Here is a 25,000-nt window from a genome sequence, read left to right as displayed (position 1 = left end):
GCAATTGAAGATTTTCTCCACATCGATCGGATGCTCCGCCAGGTGCTGTTTTAAGCGTTCCGGCGTTTCGAATGTGTCGCTGCATTTGTCGCACTTGTAACAGCCGTTTGCTTTGGTGTGTAGCTTCATGTGAACCTGAAATGGGTTTAAAAATGGATTAAACATAGATACTTTTAAACTTATACCACATCCAGTTATCTTTCGAGCAAGCACTGTCGTTTTTGTTGAGATGGTGATCTCAACGAATTCGAATTGTTTTGAATGCCCAGCAGCTCTAATCTCTCTGCTCTCAGAGTTGTAAAGCGCTGCAGTAATCAGTTTAATTCAAGAGTTCAGTCGACAGTTCAATCGCCTTCTGTAGCCTTAATCAAAGCTGAGATGTTTGGGTCCTTCCACCGTGACTTCAAGACCCTGCTTGACTATGGTTTGGGAAACTATCTCCGTTCATGATGGTCCAGGATGACAGATTCTCGATTTATGGAGGAGCAATTTTACCACTTCTGTATCTGCATTTTTTTCCATGTGTTCAGCTCACGAAAGCAGATAAACTATGAAATAGAGAAGTTGCTAAGATAACATAAATCTACGCTTTGTCTCTAAAGCCTCGTCCATACTAGGAGAAAGTTGATCTCAAATCAATCTCTGTGTCTCCAATTTTCTTCGGGAGATAATGAGACTGTCTCATGTTTGCAACAACAACAACAACAGACAACCAAACTCCGTGTTGCAGCGAAAATCTAGCATACGTCGCCTAGTGTGGACTAGGCTTAATAACGTGTAGATTAGAAGGAGCAGCAGGACGCTCCTACAACCTTTAAGCAGGCTTCTTCGATTCTCTTATGCCATATTCGTTTTCATCCTGGTGGTGCACCGGTAGTGCACCAAGTGCTGTCAAAGCGTTTTTTTAAATGAAGATGACAGCAGTTGGTGCGCAACCATCTTTCAACCAGATGAAAACGAATATGACATTAATTTTTGCTCACTTTTTCTCATCTGCTTGTCAAACGCCTGGGAGAAATATGCTTTCTCACACTTAAAGCGATCAAGAAGCCCACGTTTTGTTGCAGAGCATTTCAAAAACGCAGTCACCTAATTTCATTCCCGCACGGAGAAATGTTCATCAGCTTTTCAATTGCTGGCTGAGAAATCAACGACCGAACAGAGTTGTGATGCTTCGGTTGTGGTTTATTTCAGCACTAGCTGAATTTTACTTTCGGCCTGTCAAATTCTTTAATTTATGATTGTCAGAGTTCTCAATACCACAAGACTTGGCAATATGGAACGATAGGTCCGAGCCAAAAGAGAGAAGAAAAAAAAAGAGTTCTCAATGTCGGAATCAAAAATATTTTTTTTTTTTCAGACTCCAAGGCCCCCGAAATGTCTGCAATTTCCAAAAGTTTCAAACTTTTTGACCTCTGCATGCCAGAATTATTGAACGTCTCCAGCATTAAAGCAGGTTGACAAATGCTGGGGCCAATGTTCCATATTTCCAGGTAGAAAGAGGACGGTTAAATCACATTTTAAAGCTGTCCACGTGATTTGGTGAAACGGCCAAATTTCATATGCGATTTGCATTTCTTTTTTTTTTGGAGCGATGAGAGTAGCGAAACAATGCTCTTGCCTTCACTGAGCAATTCATTTCACTGATCACACGTAGCACTGATGAGGTGTTTTCAGAGTCACACACCAACAGTGCTTTGACAGTAGAAGAGTGATCATTCGTTAGAGAAAAGTTTTCTTACCGCTCACTCAGCAGTAGATAATGAAATGCTCATTAAAAATGGACTCACAATAATTCGGAACGAAAAAGTTCACTGTCTCTTTTTGGTCAAGATGAGCAAAATGAAGCCTGCCTTTAAGTTGATTAAACTCGAATTGCAGAATTTATCGGTTTTGAGTGTGCATGCACATCAGATTGGAAAAAAGTTCAAAAAAGATGTAAGTATAATTTTTTTTTTATTTTAAGGTTTTTAACGCCGGACTTTTATTCATTCCTGAAAAATATGTTGAAAGAAAAAAAAGCCTTATCTTTGCGAGAAGGCAGGACTGCAAAGATGGACAGCATGTTGAGAGGACAGCTGTGAAAAATGTATGTGCAATTAAAAAAAGAGCCTTATTGTTAAGTTTTGGTAGAACCGCAAAAATAAATAACATGAGTGAGAGGAAGCCATATTATTGCGAATTGAGAGAACAGCAATGATAAATGAACAGCGTGTTGAAATTACATCTGGAACAGAAAAATGGCAAGTTGATAGAATAGCTTCATCAATAAGTGTTGGGAGCACTGCAAAGATAAATGAATAGCGTGTTTAGAACAGTGTTTTAAAAATCAATCAAAACAAACACTCAGGATGCGTTTCCTGTTGGAAACATTCTGATTGTATAATGGGATAGCGCCTCTCGCAACTGCTTCGCGATCAACGCTCCTATCAGCTATGCAAACCGAGTCGCATCATTCAGAATCATCGGTTTAGCAAACATCGCATATCGGAGATGAGTGAGATACAAACTGATCCATTCTGAATGTAGCTCACTCAGTATCTGCCTGAATTTTATGAAATTCAAAATTATTTTTTGCAGGACGAGAAAAACTTGTGAAGAAGAACTTGTGAAAATTGAAAAACACGGCGAAAGTGAGATCTTTCCCTGACAAACACAACTACAATTTGATTTTGATCATACTGATGTTAAAAAACGTTATAACAACAAATAAATTTATTAATTTGCTATGTATCAAATCAAACAAAATACGCTAATGATCGGCTTCATGTATCACTCACTCACTGCCTGATACATTCACTCCTGATCGAAGACCAACATGATTCGCCATATGCATTGCGCATTGGTGAGATTCCAATTTGATGATGGTGCTGCTATGTTTTGACAGCAAGCATCATGCGAGGTGATCTGTATTTAAGCGATGAATTTAACGATCGATGTTCGGGTAGGTCCAGTAGCAATCAATAACGAAACCCGACCGCTGTACGTTCAGGTGCGAAGTGCAATCAGAAAAATTCATTGACAATGAGTGATTTTCGGAACACTGGTTGAGAAGACAATTGTATGGGAAAGTGCAAGAAAGTTGAGTGCAGTCTTATTATTCGGTTTCAGGAGGACTGCAACGATAAATGAACAGCGTGTTGAGAAGACAGATTCGGAGAAAAATTGCGATTTGTGAGGACAGCCTTATTATTGCGAGCTCAGAAAACCGTAAAGTTAAATGCATACGTGTTGAGAGGACTGACTGTAAAGAAAAAAAAGGGAGTTGAGAGGACAGCCTAATAAATGACAGTTGTAAGAAGTTTGGAGGGTAAATGTAAAAAGGCAAATTGAGAGAACAGTCTAATCATCGAGAGTTGGGTGGACCGCGAACATAAATGAGAAGACAACCTTAAAACAGCGAAAGGCGAGGATAGTATGGTATTGATAGTTAAGAGGACCGTAAAGCAAATTAACGTCCGTTTTTGCGGTGATAGGTTGATAGATATGTTGCTGAATGTACTCGATTTAAAGATTAAAAACTTTTTTTTATTTTATTTTATACGGAATTTTCATCCTCTGGGATGATTCATCCCTATAAGATTAAAAACCATGGGTGGAGATCATCTAAGGTCGTCGTCGACTCGTCGAGATAGCAATTTATTAAGATATCGTCGAACCAGAGTTGATGGACGATATTCGAGTCGCGATTTTTGCGAAACTACATAGAGCTCCTTCCTAAAAGCAGCTTCTATTGCTTCATTGTTGACTCTGGAGTCGACATAGTGTATAGCCTTAAAGCCAAAAATCGAAATTGACTGTGTGCAGTGCAGTGAGGGAATGTTAACATGAAGTTTAAATAGCTTACTACAGCAATCGCTGCTTCAAAAATACTTAGACCTCCTGATCTGATTTTGAGTATGCCTCTGGCTCTCTCTCAGCCATTTAAAGAGTATTGAGCGGGCCATAGACTATACAAATTACCATATTTGTACAAATGCGATGGAATTTTGTCGCTGTGAACACGATTTGCATCGTGTATGGCACTGCTTGAATCGGCCGGGATCGAAATATTTTGTACAAACCACCCTCTGTGGCATAGTGTATGGAGCTGTTTGTACAAACGTCAGGGCATTTACTCAGCCACAGCTGGGATGGAGGTTGTTTTCTGTTGTTGCTGTTACTGATTTCGCCAGCAATCGATTGTGTCCGCGCGAAATTTGGTTATATCGTGCGTGGGCAAGCATAGAATCAAACAATCGTCGTGAAATCAAAGAATTTGCACAACCATTTGTGTAGTCTATGGCTATATCGCTTAACAGGCAACATCTCAACATCAACGATGATAGCAATCGCTAGCATAACTGATTTTCCCAGGGGGGATCGATACAGTCAGTTTTTTGTTGTTGAGTCTGGGGATGAATAAAGCAATTGTTTTAAAATCCCCAAAAAGAAATGTGTTGTTGAGTTATCGATCAATCATTAGATGAATCATCCCGAACGATGCAAATCCCAGAAAAAAAAGTTTGGTGTGGTGCATAGGCAGCTAATGGTCAATTCCTCAAAAAAAGTTATGTTGTGCGGCTGCTGGGAGGGCGGGGGGGGGGGGGGCCTGCTGGAAACGCTGATAGCAATCATTTTATACAGAAATAGACAAAAATGGGTCCATTACAAGCAGTGATCTCAACTGTTTTTCAGAAATGTCTGGAAGATTTTGAAAAATGTCTGGATAAGTGTGGAAAAATCTGGATGGCAATCTTTCTAGGTGACCTTTTTTTTTGTCGCCAGATCGCAATATTGCAGTCTAGGGAAAAACACTTATTACTTCATCATAATCATACATTCTATTCACTATCCATGCCTGTGACTATTGTGGTGATGTCGGCAGTACTACATTTTATGCTTTACTTCCTGTTTCTATCATCTTCGTGGCATTCCTCACTCTTCAATTACTAATTCGAATCATTTCCTGCCATTTTGCAACGAAAATTTTGAATTTTGATAGTTTTGTCAGAAAATTCATGTCGGAACTCAAAAGTCTGGAATTGTCTGGAAGAAATGACAAAAGTCTGGAAGTCTGGAAACCTAAAAAAAATGTCTGGCAAAAGTCCAAAAAGTCTGGAAAATCCAGAAAAAATCTGGAAGGTTGACATCACTGATTACAAGGACTCAGGCGCGGTCCTATGGGGGGGGGAGTGATTGGGGTGATCACCCCCCCAAGCGGCAAAAATCCGTTACAAAATACCCGCAAAAGCTCGAATTTCTCAAAAAAGTTGGAACTTTTCTTAGTAGATGTGCTTTCCAATTTTAAAAATTTTCCACTCCGTGGGGGTGTTTATTCAACAAGAAATTTATCACTTAAAAGGCTCAATATTGAAAAAAGTCGGTCCACCAAACTCAAGCAGCTGTAACTTAGGATTCCCTGGACTAAATTTTACCAAATAACTTTTGTTGATAAGTTACTCAATAAAAGTGTGTTGTTGAGTGATGATTTGGAATTTGCTAATAATAAAATTTAAGGACAACTTTCTTTTAAATTGTCACTAATTTCCCTCATATGCCTCAACTAACACGAGCAAATCGCAAAAAATTTTAGTATTCGCTTCAAATTCAGAGCTTCTGAATTCTTGATTTTGTTTTAAATTTCAATGAAATGAAAAATTTGGAAAAGTCATATAGGGGGGTAAAAATAGTTATAACACTGAAATACTTGAAATATTTGTTCTGTTTTCATCATACATTTATTGCCTTCAATTGCAAAATAAAAAATCAGGTTCTGAATCACAGTAAAGATTCTCTTTCGCGAGAATTTTCCACCTTCAATTAATCCACCATTCACATATGAATTATAAACTTAAAATTAATAACCTATATTATAAAAATGAAAAACCAAAATTTAAATTTTAGATCTGACTTTATTTAATTCTGTTTGAAATGTATCACATCAAACATTCATATTATGTATGACTGTGAAAAAATACAAATACTGCCAAACAGAAATCGAATATAAAATATTAATAGTAAGAGTTTAAATTAAAAAAAATCCTCTCAAGAGATTTCAGCAACAACAAATCGAAAAAAAAATTTCGTTTTATGACTTTTGCGTTTCCTATGAGTTTTTAGTGCCAAAAAGGAACAAAAAAGTATTTATATCAGCTGTTTCAGGAATTGGTGTTGGGGTAGAGATTTAAATTCATCTCTAGAACCCAAAATCTGCATTCAAAACTATAACACAAGAAAACAAAATTCACATTTTCCGAAGTGCAAAGAATTTGAAAACTGATTTCAACTTATTAAGGAGCTCTAAATGCAAATTTGTATTATTTTATCAGCTCTTTTTCCGGTACAAATTTTGAAAATACGAGGCTCATTGGAGGAATTTGTGCACTTTTTAGCAAAAGAGTGAAATATCAAAAAAAAATTTAGAAAAAAAGGTATTAATTTTATGATTCATTTTCATAAAGACTGTGAGTAATTAACCATGAGAAAAAATTATAGAAGTAAGTATCTTTCCCCATTTTGTAAAATACGAAGATTATCTAGACGAAATCATTATTGTTTTGTCCGGGAATTTGTTACTTTTTAGCATTCTTCCCTCTGACCTGTATCGTTGAATGAATAAAGGATAATGAAAAGATTTAACATATTTTTTGTTGTTTAGCATGGTTTTCCATTTCTCCCCCAGAGGCTTGAAAAATGCTACTCAGTGAACTTTTCGTTCTGAAACACTTGCCCTGCTCTGTTAAGACGCCGGGCGTACACCCAATCAAAGAGCAGAGAACGCTTCGCCAGGGTGAGAGCAAGAGAAAAAAATCATCACATTAATGGCGTATTTTTTTTTGATTCCGGATTTGGCTCTGGAACCGTCAGAATAAAAAAGCAAGTTTCGGGTTTCGAGTTATTCCATACGTAGGTGTGCGTGAGAACGAGCGCAATGTTTACATGCAGCTGTCGTTTTGTTCTCCCTTCTGGATGCGATGCGTGTCGTGCATTTCTTGGTCTGTCGGCTTCGCTCTCTGCCCGAATCACCACCCACCGTACCTACTCGGAGAGCAAACAAATACGTTTTGCTGGACGAGGTGCTTGTAGTTCTAGAAATTCAGGAATGATTTTATGTTTATAATTTTCATATTTTTGTGAAATCTCACAGCGTGAATTGCAGCACCTCACTAGAATGAAGATTAAATGTGCTTTCCAATGAATATACTCTTGGTTGGTCCAAACAAAGTAAAAGCACTGATAATCCGGGTACAACCTGACGGTGGGCCACAAAAACAGATGAAATTTCAATTTGTAAAAACATCGCGCAAAGTAGTGAACTTTGAAAAATTCCAGTAAATTCAATTTTTGTTGTATTAAAAATCTAAAGACAGCAAAATGTTGGAATTTTAATACGTTTTGTAGTCATATTTTTTTCAAAACTCTACCATCGCTCAAACAGTATTTACTAGCAATCGAATGAAAAGTAGGATTTTTAGACCACTTTTTTTAACTTTTTGTGACCATTTCATAAAAAAAAATTTAAAAAAATATTTCTTGTCTTCATGATGTAGGCATTAACTTCAGCTTTCATATGCATAAGGCAAATATTTTTTTGGACGTGTAACATATGAACTACAACAGTTTTCGTGAGGCATGTTTTTTCGGATTTTTTTTCTTTCATGCTGAATAACGAGAAAACTTGTAACTTTAGCTGTATATAATGTTCTAAACATATTTCACTGACACTACAAGGTTTCTATTGATATAAGTTTTATATGAAGTTCATAATAATTCAAACGACTTAAATAGATTTTACTTTTGTGGTGTCAAAATGACACCAAAAGTCGGAAAAGGGAGTTTTTTTATCCAGGCTTCCAGGGTTCGTCCATAAAAAAAGTAAAGATGCAATATTGAAGAACTTTTGAATTCATTTAGGGTCCCCGAAGAAATTTTTGTATTTTGAAGCTTCTGAAAAAAGTTACAAGCCTTCAAACTTGCAATGGTGTCAAAATGACACCCTAATGCGGATGAGGGTTAAATACATTTTCATGAGGATTTGTTTCGTACTTCCTATAGTATTAATTTTTCACAAAAAAAGGAATCTCCTTATCATCTTTACAGAGATATTTAAAAAAACTAGCTTGGTTCTCAAGTTACGAAAATATTATAATTTTTGAGCACCACGAAATAAGCTCTTATGATCTTAAAATAACCTTGATCTATAATGTACGCACTGCAACATGATGTACACATTGTTTCTCAATTTTTACCATCATAAAATTTTTGATTTTTCACTTTTATCAATTTTAAAACACGTTTTTACTTAAATTTGTTGACTAGGGGCATATAGAGCACCATATTATCGAGGCATAATGAGCATTTTCTGCCGCAGAATCTAGCAGCAAATTAAAATTGATTTATAGAGCCACACCTTGACTAGTTTTCATCCGACGATTTAGCCTATTGGTAAGGTGTCGGAGAGGTAATCAAAAGACTAGAGTTCGATTTCTGTTCGAGGTGATTTTTTTCCATTCACAATTCATGATCGATGTTTTTATTGTTACATTATACGGCTAGTAGCATCATCCTCCGAACAAAGCACTTAATGTATGAGCGAGCGTGAATTGTTTGTATTCTACAAACAGACCTAGATTATTTTGTTATTGCTTTGTTTGATGAATCTACGACTCACCTGACTTCATTGAATCGAATTCGCTGCTAGATTCCCCGGCAAAAACGCACATCTTGCTCTGATTAATGGTGCTCATACTGCCTCAGGAGGGGTTCTCATTATGCCTCCACAGTGGCTGGTTTTCAGCTTTTGGCAAAATTTTTTAAAATGCATTTTTTAACGTTTTCATCTAGTTTTTCACGTTTCAGCCCGTTAGGGAATGGGCTTTTCAAGTGTCTAAACACGAAACAATAATGTAACCTCCATATTATAGCTATTTTCTATGGTTAAATAACCGTTTTCCTTAAGGTGGCCATTATGCCCCCATCTCCCCTATTAATTTTCAGAATTAACTCCTCATTTCATAGTTTTCTTTATAATTCAAAATTATTTAAAAAAATGTTAATTATGTGAAGGTGAACAAAGATTAATCACTTTTCTTTGTAATTTATTTGTTGTTTTACAATTAAAATTGAAAATTTTGAATGAAAACTTTAAATTTTTTTGATTTTGATAATCGGTTTTTTATACTTAATTTATGTTTAAAGTGTTGATTTTATTTATAGTGTTTCCAAATTTGAAAATTGTATTCAATGCCCCTTAGTTATGTTAGTTAATTTGTTTATCGGGCTTATCGGTGAAAAGTAAAATACTTCCGATAAATTGTTAAATACCAGAAGCTCAGGAAAAAATGAAAATAACTTGAATTTTTTTTCTATGTAGTCATTTCTCAACAACGTGTGTAATATTTTCATTGAAAAAAATACATTTATAACGAGAATTTTTCTGAAGTGTGAAGTACCAGATATACCTACAAATAAAAATACAATATCAAAATTTTTTTCGCAGTGGTTATTATAGATTTGCTGGTTGTTTTATAAAGGGATAACAACCCCCCCCCCCCACCAACCCCTCCCTTCTCCTTTCGTTTACTCAAATGATTGTTTTTTTTCACCCGATATTAACGTTCCCTTATATTGACTGATTTTTGAAAATTGGAAAATCACCCCCCCCCCCCCCCCCCAAGAGCCGACTCTAGGACCACCCCTGCAAGGACTCCACACATCAGCGTGGTCAGATTGAAAATAGCTCAAATCCGTATATTCGATGAAAAACGAAAAACATGCTAATTTTGGTTAAACGAGATTTGATGACCCGATATTAACGTTCCCTTATATTGACTGATTTTTGAAAATTGGAAAATCCCCCCCCCTCCCCCCCCCCAAGAGCCGACTCTAGGACCACCCCTGCAAGGACTCCACACATCAGCGTGGTCAGATTGAAAATAGCTCAAATCCGTATATTCGATGAAAAACGAAAAACATGCTAATTTTGGTTAAACGAGATTTGATGACCTCTTTGGTTGTCAGGTTGAATTTTCGTTAATCCGTTGAATCCGTAGAATTTTGTTTGATATCCGTATAAAATGCTGAACATCCGGAGATTTCGAGCATCAATCCGTAGATCCATAGCAGTGCTCAAAATCAGTAGATTTACGATTTATAAAAAAAGTGACCACTCACCTTCAGGTTCCGATTGAATTTGAAATTCTTCCCGCATATATCACAGTTGTAGGGCCGGTCATCAGCCTCCTCGGCCGCACCGGTACCGGTGGTTTTGCTCCGGTCCCGGGCCGTTTTGAAGTGCAGCTTCCGATGCTTCACCAAACTGGCATACTGGGTGTAGATCTTGAAGCAAACATCGCACCGATACTGGCGACTGGTGGAAGAAACGGATGGGGCGGCCGCGGTGGTTGCCGTGGGAGTTGGCGATGCCATTGACGGTGCTGGAGAAGATGATGATTGAACGGTGGTCGAACGATGTTTTTCCTGAGCTGCCTTCTTTTTCTCCATGGTAGCCAGCAGGATCTCCTGAAGTTCTGTCGGCGCTCGTAGGGCTATCTCGTACCGCAGCAAATCGGAGAGGGCTTCAAGGGTGGGCGTAACCGTTGGGGCTGGATGCCCATGTTGACCATGGCTAGGTTGTGGAGGTGGCGTCGTTAACGGTGGAGTCGGTGTTGGAACCGATGAAATTGGCGATGAAACATCGGCACCGGTTCCGCATTTTAGAATGTGTAGCTCCAGTAGCTTTTGGGTTCGACAAACCTTATCACACTTCTCACACTTGAAGATGATATTTGGCTTGAGGTGAGTCTTACGGTGCGAAAGCAAGTTTGCCTTCTGGGCAAAACCTTTCTGACAAATGTCGCAAATGTAGGGCTTTTCACCTAAAACGTGAAATAAAGTTGTTAAAGTGTGTTGAAGGAAAAGCACTTTTAAATTGTCTCACCCGTATGAACACGCACGTGCCGCTTCCAGTCCTCTTTGTTGCGGAAGCTTTTTGGGCACATCTCGCACTTGAAGTTCTTCTCGATCACGCCCTTGGTGTGGCACTGTAGATGTGAGGTCAGGTTGCCTTCCTTGGCGAACGATTTGGAGCACAGCATGCAGCGATACTTGTCCTTGACGCACTTCATGCTGTGCGCCGTAAGGCTTTCCGGCATGGTGAAGCTCTTCAGGCAGTACTGACACTTGTACGGTTTGACCTTCGAGTGGATCTGCAAAATGCAACACTGGAAGACATTACATGTTGTCCCAAATGTTTTTTTTTGCAATTGATTTTTAAATGGTAGGTACATACCTTCCGATGGGAGCGGAGGTTCGATAGCTGCGAGAAACCTCGGTGGCAAATTTCGCAGGTGTGCGGCCGTTCACCGGAGTGGGTCCTCAGATGGATTCGTAGCTGTACGTTGTACTTGAACGTTTTGGAGCAGATGTCGCAGGTGAGACTTTTCACGTTTCCGTGACATTCGACGCTGTGATTGATGAGGTTTCCTCGATTTACGAATACTTTTGTGCATTTGGTACAGCTATAGGTAGGTTTAGAGTCCGGTGTAGGCTGTTGATCTGCAGCTGGGGATTTCTGCTGCAGTTCTACGTGGGTGTGACTGTGAATAAGTAGGTGTTGCCGGATTTTAAACGACTTGGAGCAAATGGTGCAAACGTAAGGTTTGTCGTCGTGGTGCTGTTTGGCATGTGTACGCAGAGAATTTTCATCTTCAGCCACGAAATTGCACTGTTCGCAAACCAGCTGTTCCTGGTCAATGTGGTCATCGTCTTCCGATTTTGGATTCTCGTATACCGGTGCAGTTTCTATGGGTTTAGATTGCCGGAAATCTATCGGAGTCACGTGGACATTTGTTTGATGTGGCTGTTGTTGATGGGCTACGGGTATTAGCTCTTGTTTGACCTCTTCCTGGTATTGTTCCTGTTTAAAGTTGTGTTGACCTGCATCGAAAAATGCCAGAGCGTTTCGTAGAAACTCGTCATTAGCCACACAGCGTTCTCGGAATCGTACGAACTCATCCAGCTTATTGGCGCACAGTTTGCATACGAACATCGGCAGGTTGCGCTCGTAAATTATCTAGAAAGATGAATTACTCAATCAGGCATTTTTCAACTAGAGAGAAAATTTTTCTTCATCAAACGGAAAAGCATACCTGTATCGCGGTACAGTCGTAAATCTTTTTGGTGAGCAAAATGTTCGGAAATAGATTCGTGTAGAACAACGGCTCCATATGGGTTTCATTCTTCAAGCACAGCCTACAGATGTCGTTGTTGTTGTAACGCAAAGAAGAACAGCTGAAAGACGGTCAATCTAATAAGTATCTCTCTAGGCATATTTACATAAGTGCCCCACTTGTGCATAATCTATTTAAATTGAAACCAGACATCGCTACTAACTCTACATCGCTCTACTCATATGTGGAACAGAAGAAATCCCAAACACAAATCAAACGAAATGTGCAAATCCAAAAATATTACGCTACACGATGTAAACAAACCAACAAATTGCAACTTTACAAAGCTCATCAAAACTTTTCTCCCCACAAACTAATTAAAATAACTTCAGAACATTGGCATCCATCTTTGATCTTCCTGGCCCAAAACACGGCGCTCTCCCCAAAAGCAGAAAGAAGCAAAAAAAAAATCCCTGTCGGATGCGCTCTTTCGCTCAAAGAAAATCTTGCGCTATATGCCACTGGCAGCAATTATCTTGAGAAGTGAAGGCGCATTTATTTACGGTGTCTATACTCACATCTTATTTTTATTGATCGATAAATCTTCTGCCATGTTCTCGTGCAGTCTGGCAGGGAAATTTTCCTATTTTTCAAACTGCCCCGTAGCAGCACTTAGATTCCAATCCAATTCACCGAAAAACGCTTACGTAAACCCCGTGGTGAAACGTCACCTTCGCTCCTAGATTGGACCGGAAAAACTTAAAACTTTTCCCCACAAGTTTGTCACAGTTCTTGGTACTAGACACTTTGGTGCGCACATTTTCAACAATTGGTTTATGGCGAAGAAAGTTTGCCCAAATGCTACCGTCCACGTTTGCCTCCCTGTCCTGACTGCTGCTACAAATGCTAGTTGCACGACGACCTTTCGCTCTCAATAGGAACCGAAACCAAAGGCGCGCGCTCTTGCCTCGGGTGGCGCGGATGATGGGTGGGCCTGGCTGGGCTGTCCTTTCCCTATCCTGTCTGCTGTCGTTCGTCCTTCCGAGCGACTTTTACTTCGAGAGCGCGCGCGGTCGATACCAAAACAACTCGACTCGACCGACCGACTATCGGAACGTTGTCCTGCCTGACTGCTGCTCGTGAGACGTCGTGCAGCCAAATGACGACAGACGAGCGTCGTGCTGCTGCCGACGACGACGACGACGCGTGATGGTTTGTTGATAACCGAATAATCGAGCGCTCTCTCAACGATATCACGAGCGTGAGTAAATCAAGCACACGTGCACCGGTTGAATTGTGTGCGGGTATCTAAGTATGAGGAAAAAATCTGCCTGACATATGAGGGTTTTTTGGACACTGTGGATATTTTCGGCCAAAGAAATGATGTTTAGAAAGTTACTGTTCTCTGAATAGATTGAAAGCAGGCAGAATTAATTTAAAGCAATCACAATGACAAAGATTTCATAATTAGTATGTAAGAGAATTTGAGTTTATTGTAAAATACAAGCTTGTTATGGTGGCTCCAGAGAGTATCGAATAATGCAGTAAGGAATTGTCTTGTTAAAATCACGTTAATCTCAGAATGTTTTTACTTGTTGACTTTTTAACGGTTCACGTTTTAGTTCGTTTGATCTTTTCAAAACAAAATAAACTCACCATTTGAAGTTCACATATGTATGTATATCGAGACCGACCGAATGACCGAAGATTTATGTATTGATTTATGCAACGAAGCAATAGCACCCTAGCGATTAGCATTTAGCTTAGCTTAGCTTAGTTGACTACTCATATCCACCTTAAATCATTGAACTTGAAGTGCTTAGATATGATCATTCATTTTAAAATTCAGTTTACATATTTGATTATTAAAGTTACGCACTTCAAATTCCATATGATAGCTAGCGTGGCTAAGCAGAACAAGTTCTACCTCGCCAATGGTTGCTACTCCGTGATTGATCGAGGCCATCAGCTTTGTACAAGAGCCCAAAAGAATGGTGCTTGGGACTAGCAGTTCATTCATAATGCACAAAACTCATAGCATCCTAGCGATTAGCATTTGGGTAGAATCTAAAATACGTACAGAGAAGTTTGATCCTACAGAAAATAGTTCTAGATCTTTGTCTAGAATCAAACGAAATTATTATATTAAAGTAGGGTTACCATCCGTCCCGCAAAAGCAGGACATGTTCCTCTCTTTTTTTATTAAATGTGCCGCTTTTTCCTAAAAGTGTCCCGCTTTTTTCTTGGTAAACTTTTACAAAAATCACTGACTTAACTGGAAAAAATCAAACTTTAACCTAAAATTGACGTTTGAGTCTCTTTAATCATATGCCTTAAAACAACGTAGAAGCGCCTTTTTTTAAATTATCCGAACTAGGTATATACAGGGTGGCCACAACATTTTCATTTTGAAATTCCCGGTTTTTCCCGGTTTTCCCGGTCAAAAATTCAAGGTTTTCCAGACTTTTATTCTCCATTTTCGTCGGAATATATCAAAATTTTCAACATATTTCATTGATTTGGTTGTTTCATGACACTAAAATCGTTGAACACTTAGCAAAACTCGATTCTATTTTCGTATGGGATCAGCTAGTGATAAATAAAAAACATCTTAAACAAAATCGTTATGGGTTTTTAAGTCATGTTTACAAAAAAATTAAAAATGATGTGTCAGAACTTTTCAATCAATCATTTGACATTGCACATTCGATCGTTTTTTCATAAGTTACAGATACCAAGTGTGTTACTACAGCTCACAAAATCCATGTCTCTGAGAATATTCGAGACTTTTCTGAGAACGTTCAATCATGTAACTCTCTCGTCACAGTATATTCAGTTAAAATCTTGTTTCCAGAGGTTTTACATTCATTGATAAATGCATCTTCAAGTGTAATATAAATTTTTACTAAAAATTTATCTCACTGATTCAAAGAGGGTTGTTTATAATTTTCCCATTTTTGTTTCGTTTTTTTTTTTTCAAAATACGGGGTAAATATGAACGCTTGTTTTTAGGCATTGTTTTATTATCTAAACTTATCTTTAATGTTTGAATATGTACCAATAATCATCAAGATCTTTAAAATAAACCGTTATACATAACTTTATCAGTTTCTTAAAATCTGTAAATATGAAATTGTGAACATGGTCCCCCCCCCCCCCCCTATGATTATCCAACTCGGCAAGCCCCATTGGATAAATTTACAACTCGTACTAAAGAAATCAAGTTTTGCAACTTGTTGTAATAAATTACTGATAAGAAACCATTCACCAAACTTTGTTTTTGAATCGCTTTTAAGTTCTGAATGCAGAACATGGAATTCTGACTTTAAGGGAGTAGGCCATGATTGGATGGCAACGGACGCGTTCTATTTTCTATCCGTCGTTCAAAATTATGATTTTAATATTCAAGTGGAAAAATCGATTTGAAATGTGATAACTATTCAAATATCGAATATTCGGGAGTGCCTTTATTCGTTAAGTGTTAAATATTGAGAGTTGCGCCCCCCTCCAGCGACAAAAACAGTTTGGACAACGTTTCTTCTATGTGCTGCACCGAGTGGAAACCGGCCAAGAGCTGACGGGAAACAGATTCACCAACTATCATGTCCAAAAATTATTTGGTGAGTCCGTTCCTTGATCCTTATTTTACGTTAAAGGAATGATTTGTGGAATATTTCTCATGGAAATCTTCCGGTTTTAGTAGGTACATTGATTCACGAGAGTCGATAACGGAAAACCGATTGCAGATGTTTGTTGGCTCAGCTATTTTATCCGAAACGTGGTCCATTAATTCATTTTAGGTTGTTAAAAATCATTACATAAGTAACAATATGTTTGACATTCAATCGTTTTATAGATCTATATTATAATTTCTAGTTGCTGGTAAGTTTTTTTTTCAAATTTTATTATACACAGTCACTTTTGTGTGCGCGTGAGTTTGAAACTATTCGGAGTGCTGTGATTGGAAGTAACTTTTCGATAACATGCCCTGTTATCGAAAAGTTACTTCCATGCAGATTAATGCTTATATTGAAAGCAGATGATTAATGGTGCGCTTTTAAAGTAATATAATGGATACATCTCTTTTATTTATTTATTTGGAAAAAAAAACCTTTCGAGCTGTTAACCAACCTCGAAAGGTTTTATGTTCGATTAATGTTTTCCGTTTCTCTTTTTATTTTCAAGAGCGAGTAAAGGCGCTTTATCCTTGGTCGATGACCAGAAATGATTGTACACTGAAATCCTAAACAACCAAGAAAAATAATTCTTAGAATTACAAAAACCATTCATTGATCACTTAATATTTTTCAAAATGAATTTATTCGTACGTTTTGTGATTTCAGTGTACAAAATAAATCATTTCCAGCCACAGGAGAAAGGTCCTACCTAGTTATTGATGAAATTGCTTCAAATTACGCATGGATATTTCATCAAGGAGCATTTTTCTTAGCATGCTTCCAACGATATTGCCCATTTGAAACGTATGGTACTGGTGGTCCACGTTTCTTCATGTTCCTGTGTTCCAGATGTCTCTGCGTTCTCTGCTCCATGGTAGGCCCAACCATTTTATGTTTTTGCTCATTTTAATGTTTTTATGTTAAAACGAAAAGAGGCATAAACAAAGACAAGAAGAATAATAACGTACTCTTATTATTCTTTGGGACTCAGACATAAGTTCTGGCTGTGGAAGTACGATTAGTGATTAGTGATTAGAACATGGAATTCTGACTTTAAGGAGGTGGGGTAGGGTCTAACACTTTCAAAAAATCGATTTTTTTTATTTTTTTATTTTCTTACTGTAAAACATTTCAAGAATGTTGTGTCAAATTTTCAAGTCAATTGAAGCAAAACTGTAGAAATTATAGGCCTTTATCTCCTCCTATCTTATACTGCAAGAAAGCAAGAGCAGAAACTTCAAACGTGTTTTTCTCGAAAGCGCATTTTTAAAGTCCGTGGACATCGTCATTTGAAAACTACTTATCCGATTCTTTTCAAATTTGGAACATATTTTCTACATATAAAATACCAGACCCCAACGTTTTTCTTTTTTTTTTTTCTTTGGGGAGATTTTACAGATAAAAAATGGCGGATTTTTTCGTGAAAAATCGTAGTTTTTACTTCAACCAGCCACAAAAATTTCATAAAAAATTTTTTAAGTTAAATAAAAACGTTGGGGTCCAGAAAAACATCAATTAAAAATATTTTGCTCTGATTTTTTGACTTCAGATGATTCTGTGCTGAGATACAGTGTCCACCGCAAATCCTGTTTTCTAAAAAGCATCCCCCAAAGTGCTCTGTCACCGGCTCATTTTTTAATATTTTTCTACGAAAAAATTACTAAATGTTCTTTTAACAATGCTTTGTATAATGCAAAAAATTTGAATACATTTGTTTGAACGATAGCTCAAGAAAAATATCGTGAAAATGGTGTTTTTTTTACCCGTTAGACCCTACCTTTTAATTCTCATATTTTACCATACTGTGATGAATAAACATAAAAGATGCCTCAGTTTTCTCAGAAGTTTAATTTACTCGAGGTCTTCGAAAAAGTTGATCATTGATTCGAAACCTTCGATTTAAGTATTTTAGAAAAGTTCTAAAATGTTGAAAAAAAATAAATCAAAAATTAACCCTTAAATTTCAAAATATAGAGCTAGCAGATAAAAAACCAAACTGCATATTTGAATATCGCCCTCAAAACAGTCAAAATCTCTTAATCCCTCTTCAAACGGAAAAACGTAGATTGAATTGCCTTGTACCACCGAAAAGAAAAAAGTAAAAATAATCAATTTTATCGCAATATTTTGTTATTTTGTTTAAATGCCTTTACTCGAAACACAAATATGTATATTTGAAGTGAAGTACCAAGCCATGTTGAATCATTTTAACATTTTTAAGAATTTACTTAGTGTCTTCTACCGACATAAACACACCCCCATAAAAAAGCTCGTAAAATTCTGAACACTGTTACTTAAATTTCATATTTCTACTATTTTATTTCAATTTTTGTCCCGATTTTCGCAAATCTTCAAAGGAATCTCAACAAATCCAAGCTTTAAAAAGTGTAATTCTAAATTTTCTTGATAAATTATGATCAATTATGGAAAAATGTTAATTTTGAAAGTACAACTTTAAAAAAAAATTATGGTATTTTTTTTCAAACAGGAGATGGTTTCCTTGTCGATTTAAAATTTATTATTATTGAGCTGCTGTGCGTAAAGATGATTGTCTTGTGTTTAACTCTCGAATTAAACATTATGACTCGAAAATTAGAATATTAGCATCTTTTAAAAATTTCCAATTTTGAAACAAAAATTTAACTTTGATTCGTTTTTACATGATTGATACTTTTTTTTAATGAATCATGATGTGCAATACGTGAAAAAAAATTAGGAGACTTATTGAATTTCTCATCTTGTTCTTCGAGGCAGTTTTAAACTGTGGGTTTCGGTAAAATGTGTGATTTTTTTTTCAATTTAGATGGGTAATCGAAGAGAGATCAATGTAGAGAATAAATTTAAAAACTTATGATATTCCTCTTACAATTTTTTTTGTACTGTTCAATTTTGTCTTGGAAATTTAAATTATAATTCTGAATTTTAAATTTTGGGTTGAATCCTTGATCTTGGAACCAAAACTGAATTTGGGTTTCCTTTTGTCAATTTTCCCGGTTTTGGATCTAAACTCCCAGTTTTCCCGGTTCGATTTTCAATTCCCGGGTTTTTCCCGGTTTTCCCGGTTCTGTGGCCACCCTGTATATATTATGTATGTGTATGTGTTTGGAATTCTACAATTATTCTTCCATTTTTCAATTTTAAGTTTTCAATTCAAATATTTACATTTTCCATTTACATCGAAAAAATCAAAATCAATAAAGTAAGGGACAGCATTTTGGTCCCTATGTTTCAATAACTGATTTTGGACGTTTCTAACGTCCTTATTTCATTCAAATGATTCGTCTCGCCTCTAGTTTTTGTGCTACGGCGTGGTTTTGTTAAAAACAGGTGATTTATATTAAAGGTTGCAGATTTCAGTGACACGTAATAGTCAAAAAAAATTTCTGTGTACGCGGGTGGCCAGCGAATTTCCATTTTCAAATTCCCGGTTTTTTCCCGGTTTTCCCGATTGAGATTTCATAATTTTTCCGGTTTGATAATACACAAATAATAATGTTTATCGGGCTTTTTTGCCAAAAAGAAAATATTGTTGAAAAATTGGACGTAAAAGTGCAAGAAAGCTTAAAATGTATTCAGATTTCGATTATATTTGTTGATATGTTTGAAGAAAATAAAAGTTTAACAGATTGAAATGCAAAGGACACATTCCACGGAGCACAAAATGGGGATTGTGATACTTTCAAAGTTTCAGATTTAAGTTTCGACTTAAAATTATTTTATTTTTCCTGTCCTCATACTGAATAAAACTATTGCGCTCTGTTTTCTGAAATTTTTTAATAACAATCATGAAGAATGAATTTGTATGAATGTAATGTATTTAATTACTGATGCATAAATCAGAAATTAATTTTAAATTTGGTTTCAGAATTCGAATTTTAATTTTAGTTTCTGATGCTTAACCTCAAACTACTGATTGCGTTGAATGTAAGAATAAGATAAGAAGGATAAAAAGGATAAGAATAAGATAAGAATAAGCATCCTGAAATTTTATTTAGATTCTCGTCTAGAGTACTGGCGTATTTTTGAGAGTGCTGGATTTGGCATATATTCTGGGTAAATTCTGAATCTGAATTTTCAATCCGAAATGTAAATCTTAATAAGAACTTTTAATTTAAAATCTTAATCTAAATTTTGACAACCTTTCTCAGAAGGAATTTTTGCTTTTCAAATTCTGATTTTTTCTTTATAAATTCTTAATGCAGATGACAACAAAATATTCAAAAGTGATTCCGTAGCTCATACACTTACGATCTGTAATTACAGAATCCCAGAAAACTTGAAACTTTTTCTACATTCATTAATGAACAAAATAACACGGTAGCTACCAAGTTTAATTTATTTCAGATTCTCAAGAGTTAAATATTGAGTTAACTATTTTCCATATAACCATATACGTTACGTCCCTCGAGGTTTTGCTACTTGTTAGTCATTTGATTTTTTAACTAATTTTTTAAAAAGTTTTTTATCAATTTCGGTGTGTATAGAAAACACATACATGTTCTATTCCAAAACAAAGCCCGAATTAAGTTTCTATCAATTTAAAACATTCTTTGTGATAAATTTTAATTTTGAGAAAGAAAAAACCAAGAAAACATTGATGTTTTCCATACAAACATCCGTCCAAAGAAGAATCAAATCGTCTAGTGGGCGATATTGAACCTCATTTTCTACACGGCACCATTTTTGATCGCGTTGATATATTTTGACGAAACCTGGCCAAGTACGAGATCATACGTTTTTACTTCTTTAGAGCAAATTTCAATATTTTTCAATGAAAATTGTCAATGATACAGCGAATTTAGTGAGCAATTCCAAGTTTCCCTTTTTAACCAGAATAGCTGTATCTTTGTTTCCAGTCATTTTATAGACTTCTAATTTTGGTAGAGGGTTAATACGATAATTGAACTAGTTGTGTGAAAATTTTATGAAGAAATATTAGCCGAGAATGAAATGGCAGCTTGTCAAAGTTGGAAGAGAGTGTGCAGCTTCACGCGATTTCATTCTTTTTCAACGCAACTGTACATAATAAACTTAAAATATTCTGGACATGGAACTTGAACACTTCAGAGCGCTGAAACGTACGCGTTAAGCTCAAAAATCCCGATGTTCTTATGAAAAATAGAAGAAACGGCATTGTGTGAAAGTAATGAACACATTCGTTCATTTCAACAGTTTTTTCATCATCTAACAGAACGAAGCAATCGCCACTTCATAGTTACTAGTTTTACTTCAAAGATAAATGATATTGTCATTTCCAGAATGGTAAGTCCGATATGTTGTTTCTGATTGAGCGACATATTAGTCATTTGAAATACATTTTTGTTTACTTTTCAGCTATCTGATCTAACAAGGTCGAAGATTGGGATGCGGCAAAAAAAACTTTGATGGAAGCGTCTGTTGATGCACTGCTGATGGTGACCATAAATGATTTGATTTCAAACAAATTTGGCAAACAATAAAGAGAATGTTTTCAGCATGAAATATCTAAAATTATTCTTATTAGAAAGTGATTTACTGTTTCCATAAGAACCTCTTATAAAAAGCAACAACCTCTCATTGCAATAGGCGTTCATCTTCAGAATTCATCCGCGTCATAAGACAATCTTATGAATTTCAATGATTTTTCTTATGGCGCCACTTCATAAGAGAATCTTATGGCATACATAATAGTATTTTTCTGAGTGTACATTAGAGTGCCCCAAATGACCCGACTTTTGAAAAAGTTATGCGCTGCACGCTAAAATTGATCCTTGGCCTAGTACAAGATCTCATGCCAAATTTGGGCGAGATCGGATCACGGGAAGGGGTCGCTCAACGAGCCTGAAGTTTGTATGGGATTTTGAGACATTTTGTTCGGGAGAAACATGAAAAACCAGTTTTTCATCAATAACTTTGGTTCCCGTTGGCCGATTTCTTTCAAAAACGGGTTTTCTTAAAGCCTAAATCATGGAAAAAATTTCATGCGAAGACTGCATTCCGATAAAAGTTAAGATAAAAAAGTTATAAGGCTTCAAAAATGGGCTAACTTTTTTAACGGTGGTATTCAGCACTGTTAATGAGGCGTCAATATGTTCGACCGCCTCGTCTCATTAACAGTGATGAATACCATCCTTAAAAAAGTTAACCCATTTTTGAAGCCTTATAACTTTCTTATCTTAACTCTGATTGAAATGCAGTCTTCGGATGAAATATTTTTCATGATTTAGGCTTTAAGAAAACCCGTTTTTGAAAGAAATCGGCCGACGGGAACCAAAGTTATTGATGAAAAACTGGTTTTTCATGTTTCACCCGAACAAAATGTCTCGAAATCCCATACAAACTTCAGGCTCGTTGAGCGACCCCTTCCCGTGATCCGATCTGGCCCAAATTTGGCATGAGATCTTGTACTAGGCCTAGGATCAATTTTAACCTGCAGCGCATAACATTTCACAGGTTTTGAATTTTCCATACAAATTTGGGGCAGTCTAGTGTACATGCAGGTGGCTCCAGAGAGCATCGGTTGCACACCGTGATCAGGTGAATTATTAGGCTAGTGACAGTGAATTTAACACTATTGAGCGTTTGAAGGCTGCTAACTTTTTCCACGAGCGTCCAGAACTGATTATTTTTCCTGGAGGTCTAATAAATCCAAGAAATCATTAAACATTGAATTTTTTATTCAATAAAAGATTATGTATCGCGCTTTGCATAGGAATTCTTTATTCTCAAATTTGTAATTTAGAATTGTGATAAATTCTGGACTTGTTTTAAGAAGTGTCGATACACTGGGTTCTTCCAAAAGTAAACCTATACAAGAAAACAGTTTTAAACAACGTCAACTTAGCATGTGGTTACTCAAAATCGATTTTTGATTTACCGCATTTTTCCCGCATGGTCTCACGAAATTCCCGATTTTGTAACACAGAAAATCAAGCAAACTTAAGAATTTTTTCTTTTATATTTATTTTTTTTCAGTGGTAAATGATCTTTCAATGAATTTTTTTCGGTTATTTTTACCAATTAAACTACAAATCATTAGATAGATACGCAGGGTTTTTTTTTAATTTTTTAAACTACGTCACTCGAGTCGAAAATGTTGAACCAATATGATTGTTCATAAAAGAAAAAGGGACTCGAAAAACTCTCAATTGAAACAATCGTTATAATTGAAACAACCAGTTAGGAATAGAAACAGCGGTTTAAAATGAAGAAAAAAGAGTTTGTTTACAAAAAACTAAAATGTTGTCTCCAAACCCTATCTGCATTTAGCATTCGGATCATGAAAAGTTCTGTAAAGTACTTTTTGTTTCTGGAATATGTATAGATATTTTCGATAAAATCGTGTTTTGCAACATAAATTACTCATAATAATCGTTGAAAGATACATTACTAATAGTACCATGAATTTTTTTCAAAGTTTTGACGGTTCGAGCAATAAAGTAACGTATTAAACTAAGAAAACAAAAATTTGTTGAAAATTTCCTGAGAAATCAAAGGAAAAATCTTCCGTCCCCACTTACCCCATAAGTGAAGACACTAGCAACAATTTACGAGATAACTTTTCTTGCTTTGCTTATCTCTTCAGCGTTTGTAAACAACATGTTCTGCATCAAATTGAACGTAATTTTATCAAAATTGAACTGCTGATTTTTTAATGGTTTTTTCAAGTTGAACTATACGAAAAACCGTCCACACTTACCCCAGTGAACCTTATATTAATTAAAATTTGTGTGATAATCGTTTTTTTTGCTGTATTTGTTTCTCAGATATTTTTAAGTATTTCAATTTTTTCGTCCATCAAGCTTGCTTCTCTCTGAGCGTCAGATAACACCTTCAATTTTTTCGCCTTCAGTTCCTTTGCCTAATTTTCTGCCCCTAGCTTTCGTTTTGCAATAGTTTCTATCAGATTCATCTCTATTTTTCGCTTTCAAGGACTCGACATACTTCGAGTGAGAATTGCGAGCATACTGCATTGACGATTTTGTTACGGTTAATCCCGTTGTTCAATGAAGCCAATTTAAACTAGTCGTTATCGATCTAACTCGGCAGGAAGATCCGTTTCGACCTGGTAGAATTCATCGAAGTCAATTGGAAAGAGACTGGTGATCAACTGTCAATCCAGTTCTACTTGTTCCGACCGACCTATTTCGACCAAACTTAATTGAACAGACTTTTACTAAGCCCAACATTCCCGACTTTTCGAAAGAATTTCCAGCTTTTTCCCGCTATTTTCCCGTTGGATTTCAAATCCCGTGTTTTTTCCCGCAATTCCCAATAGGTGGCCACCCTGAAAATGGTCCCTACCGTGTAGAATTCGGGGAGCGGTTAGTTTAGGATTGAATTTAGGAACGACTGAGATAATGTTGAAAATTAATTTTTCACCAATATTTAACGAAACAATAAAGAATTAAGGTGATGATTCCAAAATTAGGTGTTAAACTAAGGCTAATGCAACAAAAACCCTGTAGCCTAAAAAAATTCCTTTATGGTCAAATCGAACGCCGATTTTTTGTAGACTTTTAAAATGAAAGTAAGATATCCTGGTTTTGATTTGACATTTTGTAGGAAAAAAACGTGAACATTTGTTCAGAGAATGCCACTTCTATGTTTTATTTCCTTAAGATTTTGTTCTCACGCATTGCAAATGAAATTCCAATATATTGGCTCAAATTTTTCTGTGGTACCTTGTGTTTCGACTAGAATCAGTATGGTGATTACTTGTGATCACTTAGTCAGCATGATCAGCAGTTGTGATGTATTATAGTAGGCTTGTTAGTAAAAATATATTCTTGGATTGTACGTTTTACTGTGAAGACATAATTGAATTTCCTGAAATACCACATCTGACGAGTGAAAAAAAGGATAAGTTTATTTTCCAAGGAGTTAAGTCATTTTTCCTTATTAGTCTTCTGATCAATCTATTTAAACAATCGCACTGTTTTATAGATTGCTTAAAAATCTTTCATTTTTAGTCTAGTAACTAAAAAAATTACTTTAGCTTAGAGCTTGGAAAACGGTTGGCTTCGAGCTTGAAATGCCGTTGGTTTCGAGCCAGAAAGACGATTGGCTTTGAGCTTGAAAACGGTTGGCTTCGAGCTTGAAATACCATTGGCTTCGAGCCGAAATAAATAATTGGCTTCGAGCTTGAAATACTGAAAATTAAACAAATTTTCTTTCCACTATTTTTTTTTC

General features: G+C 36.2%; 2 protein-coding genes across 2 annotated transcripts in view; both read right to left on the bottom strand.

Annotated features, from left to right (window-relative positions):
- LOC129743135 (uncharacterized) overlaps positions 1–13,306 on the bottom strand; it is a 15,266-nt gene extending 1,960 nt beyond the window's left edge. The window contains exons 1-6 of the mRNA XM_055735102.1: positions 12,731–13,306; positions 12,132–12,273; positions 11,273–12,055; positions 10,922–11,189; positions 10,156–10,859; positions 3–135 (exon numbers count right to left, since the gene is read on the bottom strand). Coding sequence (XP_055591077.1) covers positions 3–135; positions 10,156–10,859; positions 10,922–11,189; positions 11,273–12,055; positions 12,132–12,273; positions 12,731–12,765 — 2,065 coding nt within the window. The 5' untranslated portion in view covers positions 12,766–13,306. The remainder of the gene's footprint in view (positions 1–2; positions 136–10,155; positions 10,860–10,921; positions 11,190–11,272; positions 12,056–12,131; positions 12,274–12,730) is intronic.
- Positions 1–25,000, bottom strand: part of LOC129743136 (patronin-like) — a 249,133-nt gene that overhangs the window by 222,025 nt on the left and 2,108 nt on the right. The window lies entirely within an intron of this gene.

The sequence above is a fragment of the Uranotaenia lowii genome, chromosome 2, assembly GCF_029784155.1.
Source record: "Uranotaenia lowii strain MFRU-FL chromosome 2, ASM2978415v1, whole genome shotgun sequence".
Taxonomy (NCBI): domain Eukaryota; kingdom Metazoa; phylum Arthropoda; class Insecta; order Diptera; family Culicidae; genus Uranotaenia; species Uranotaenia lowii.
This window is presented reverse-complemented; position numbering and strand designations above follow the sequence as displayed.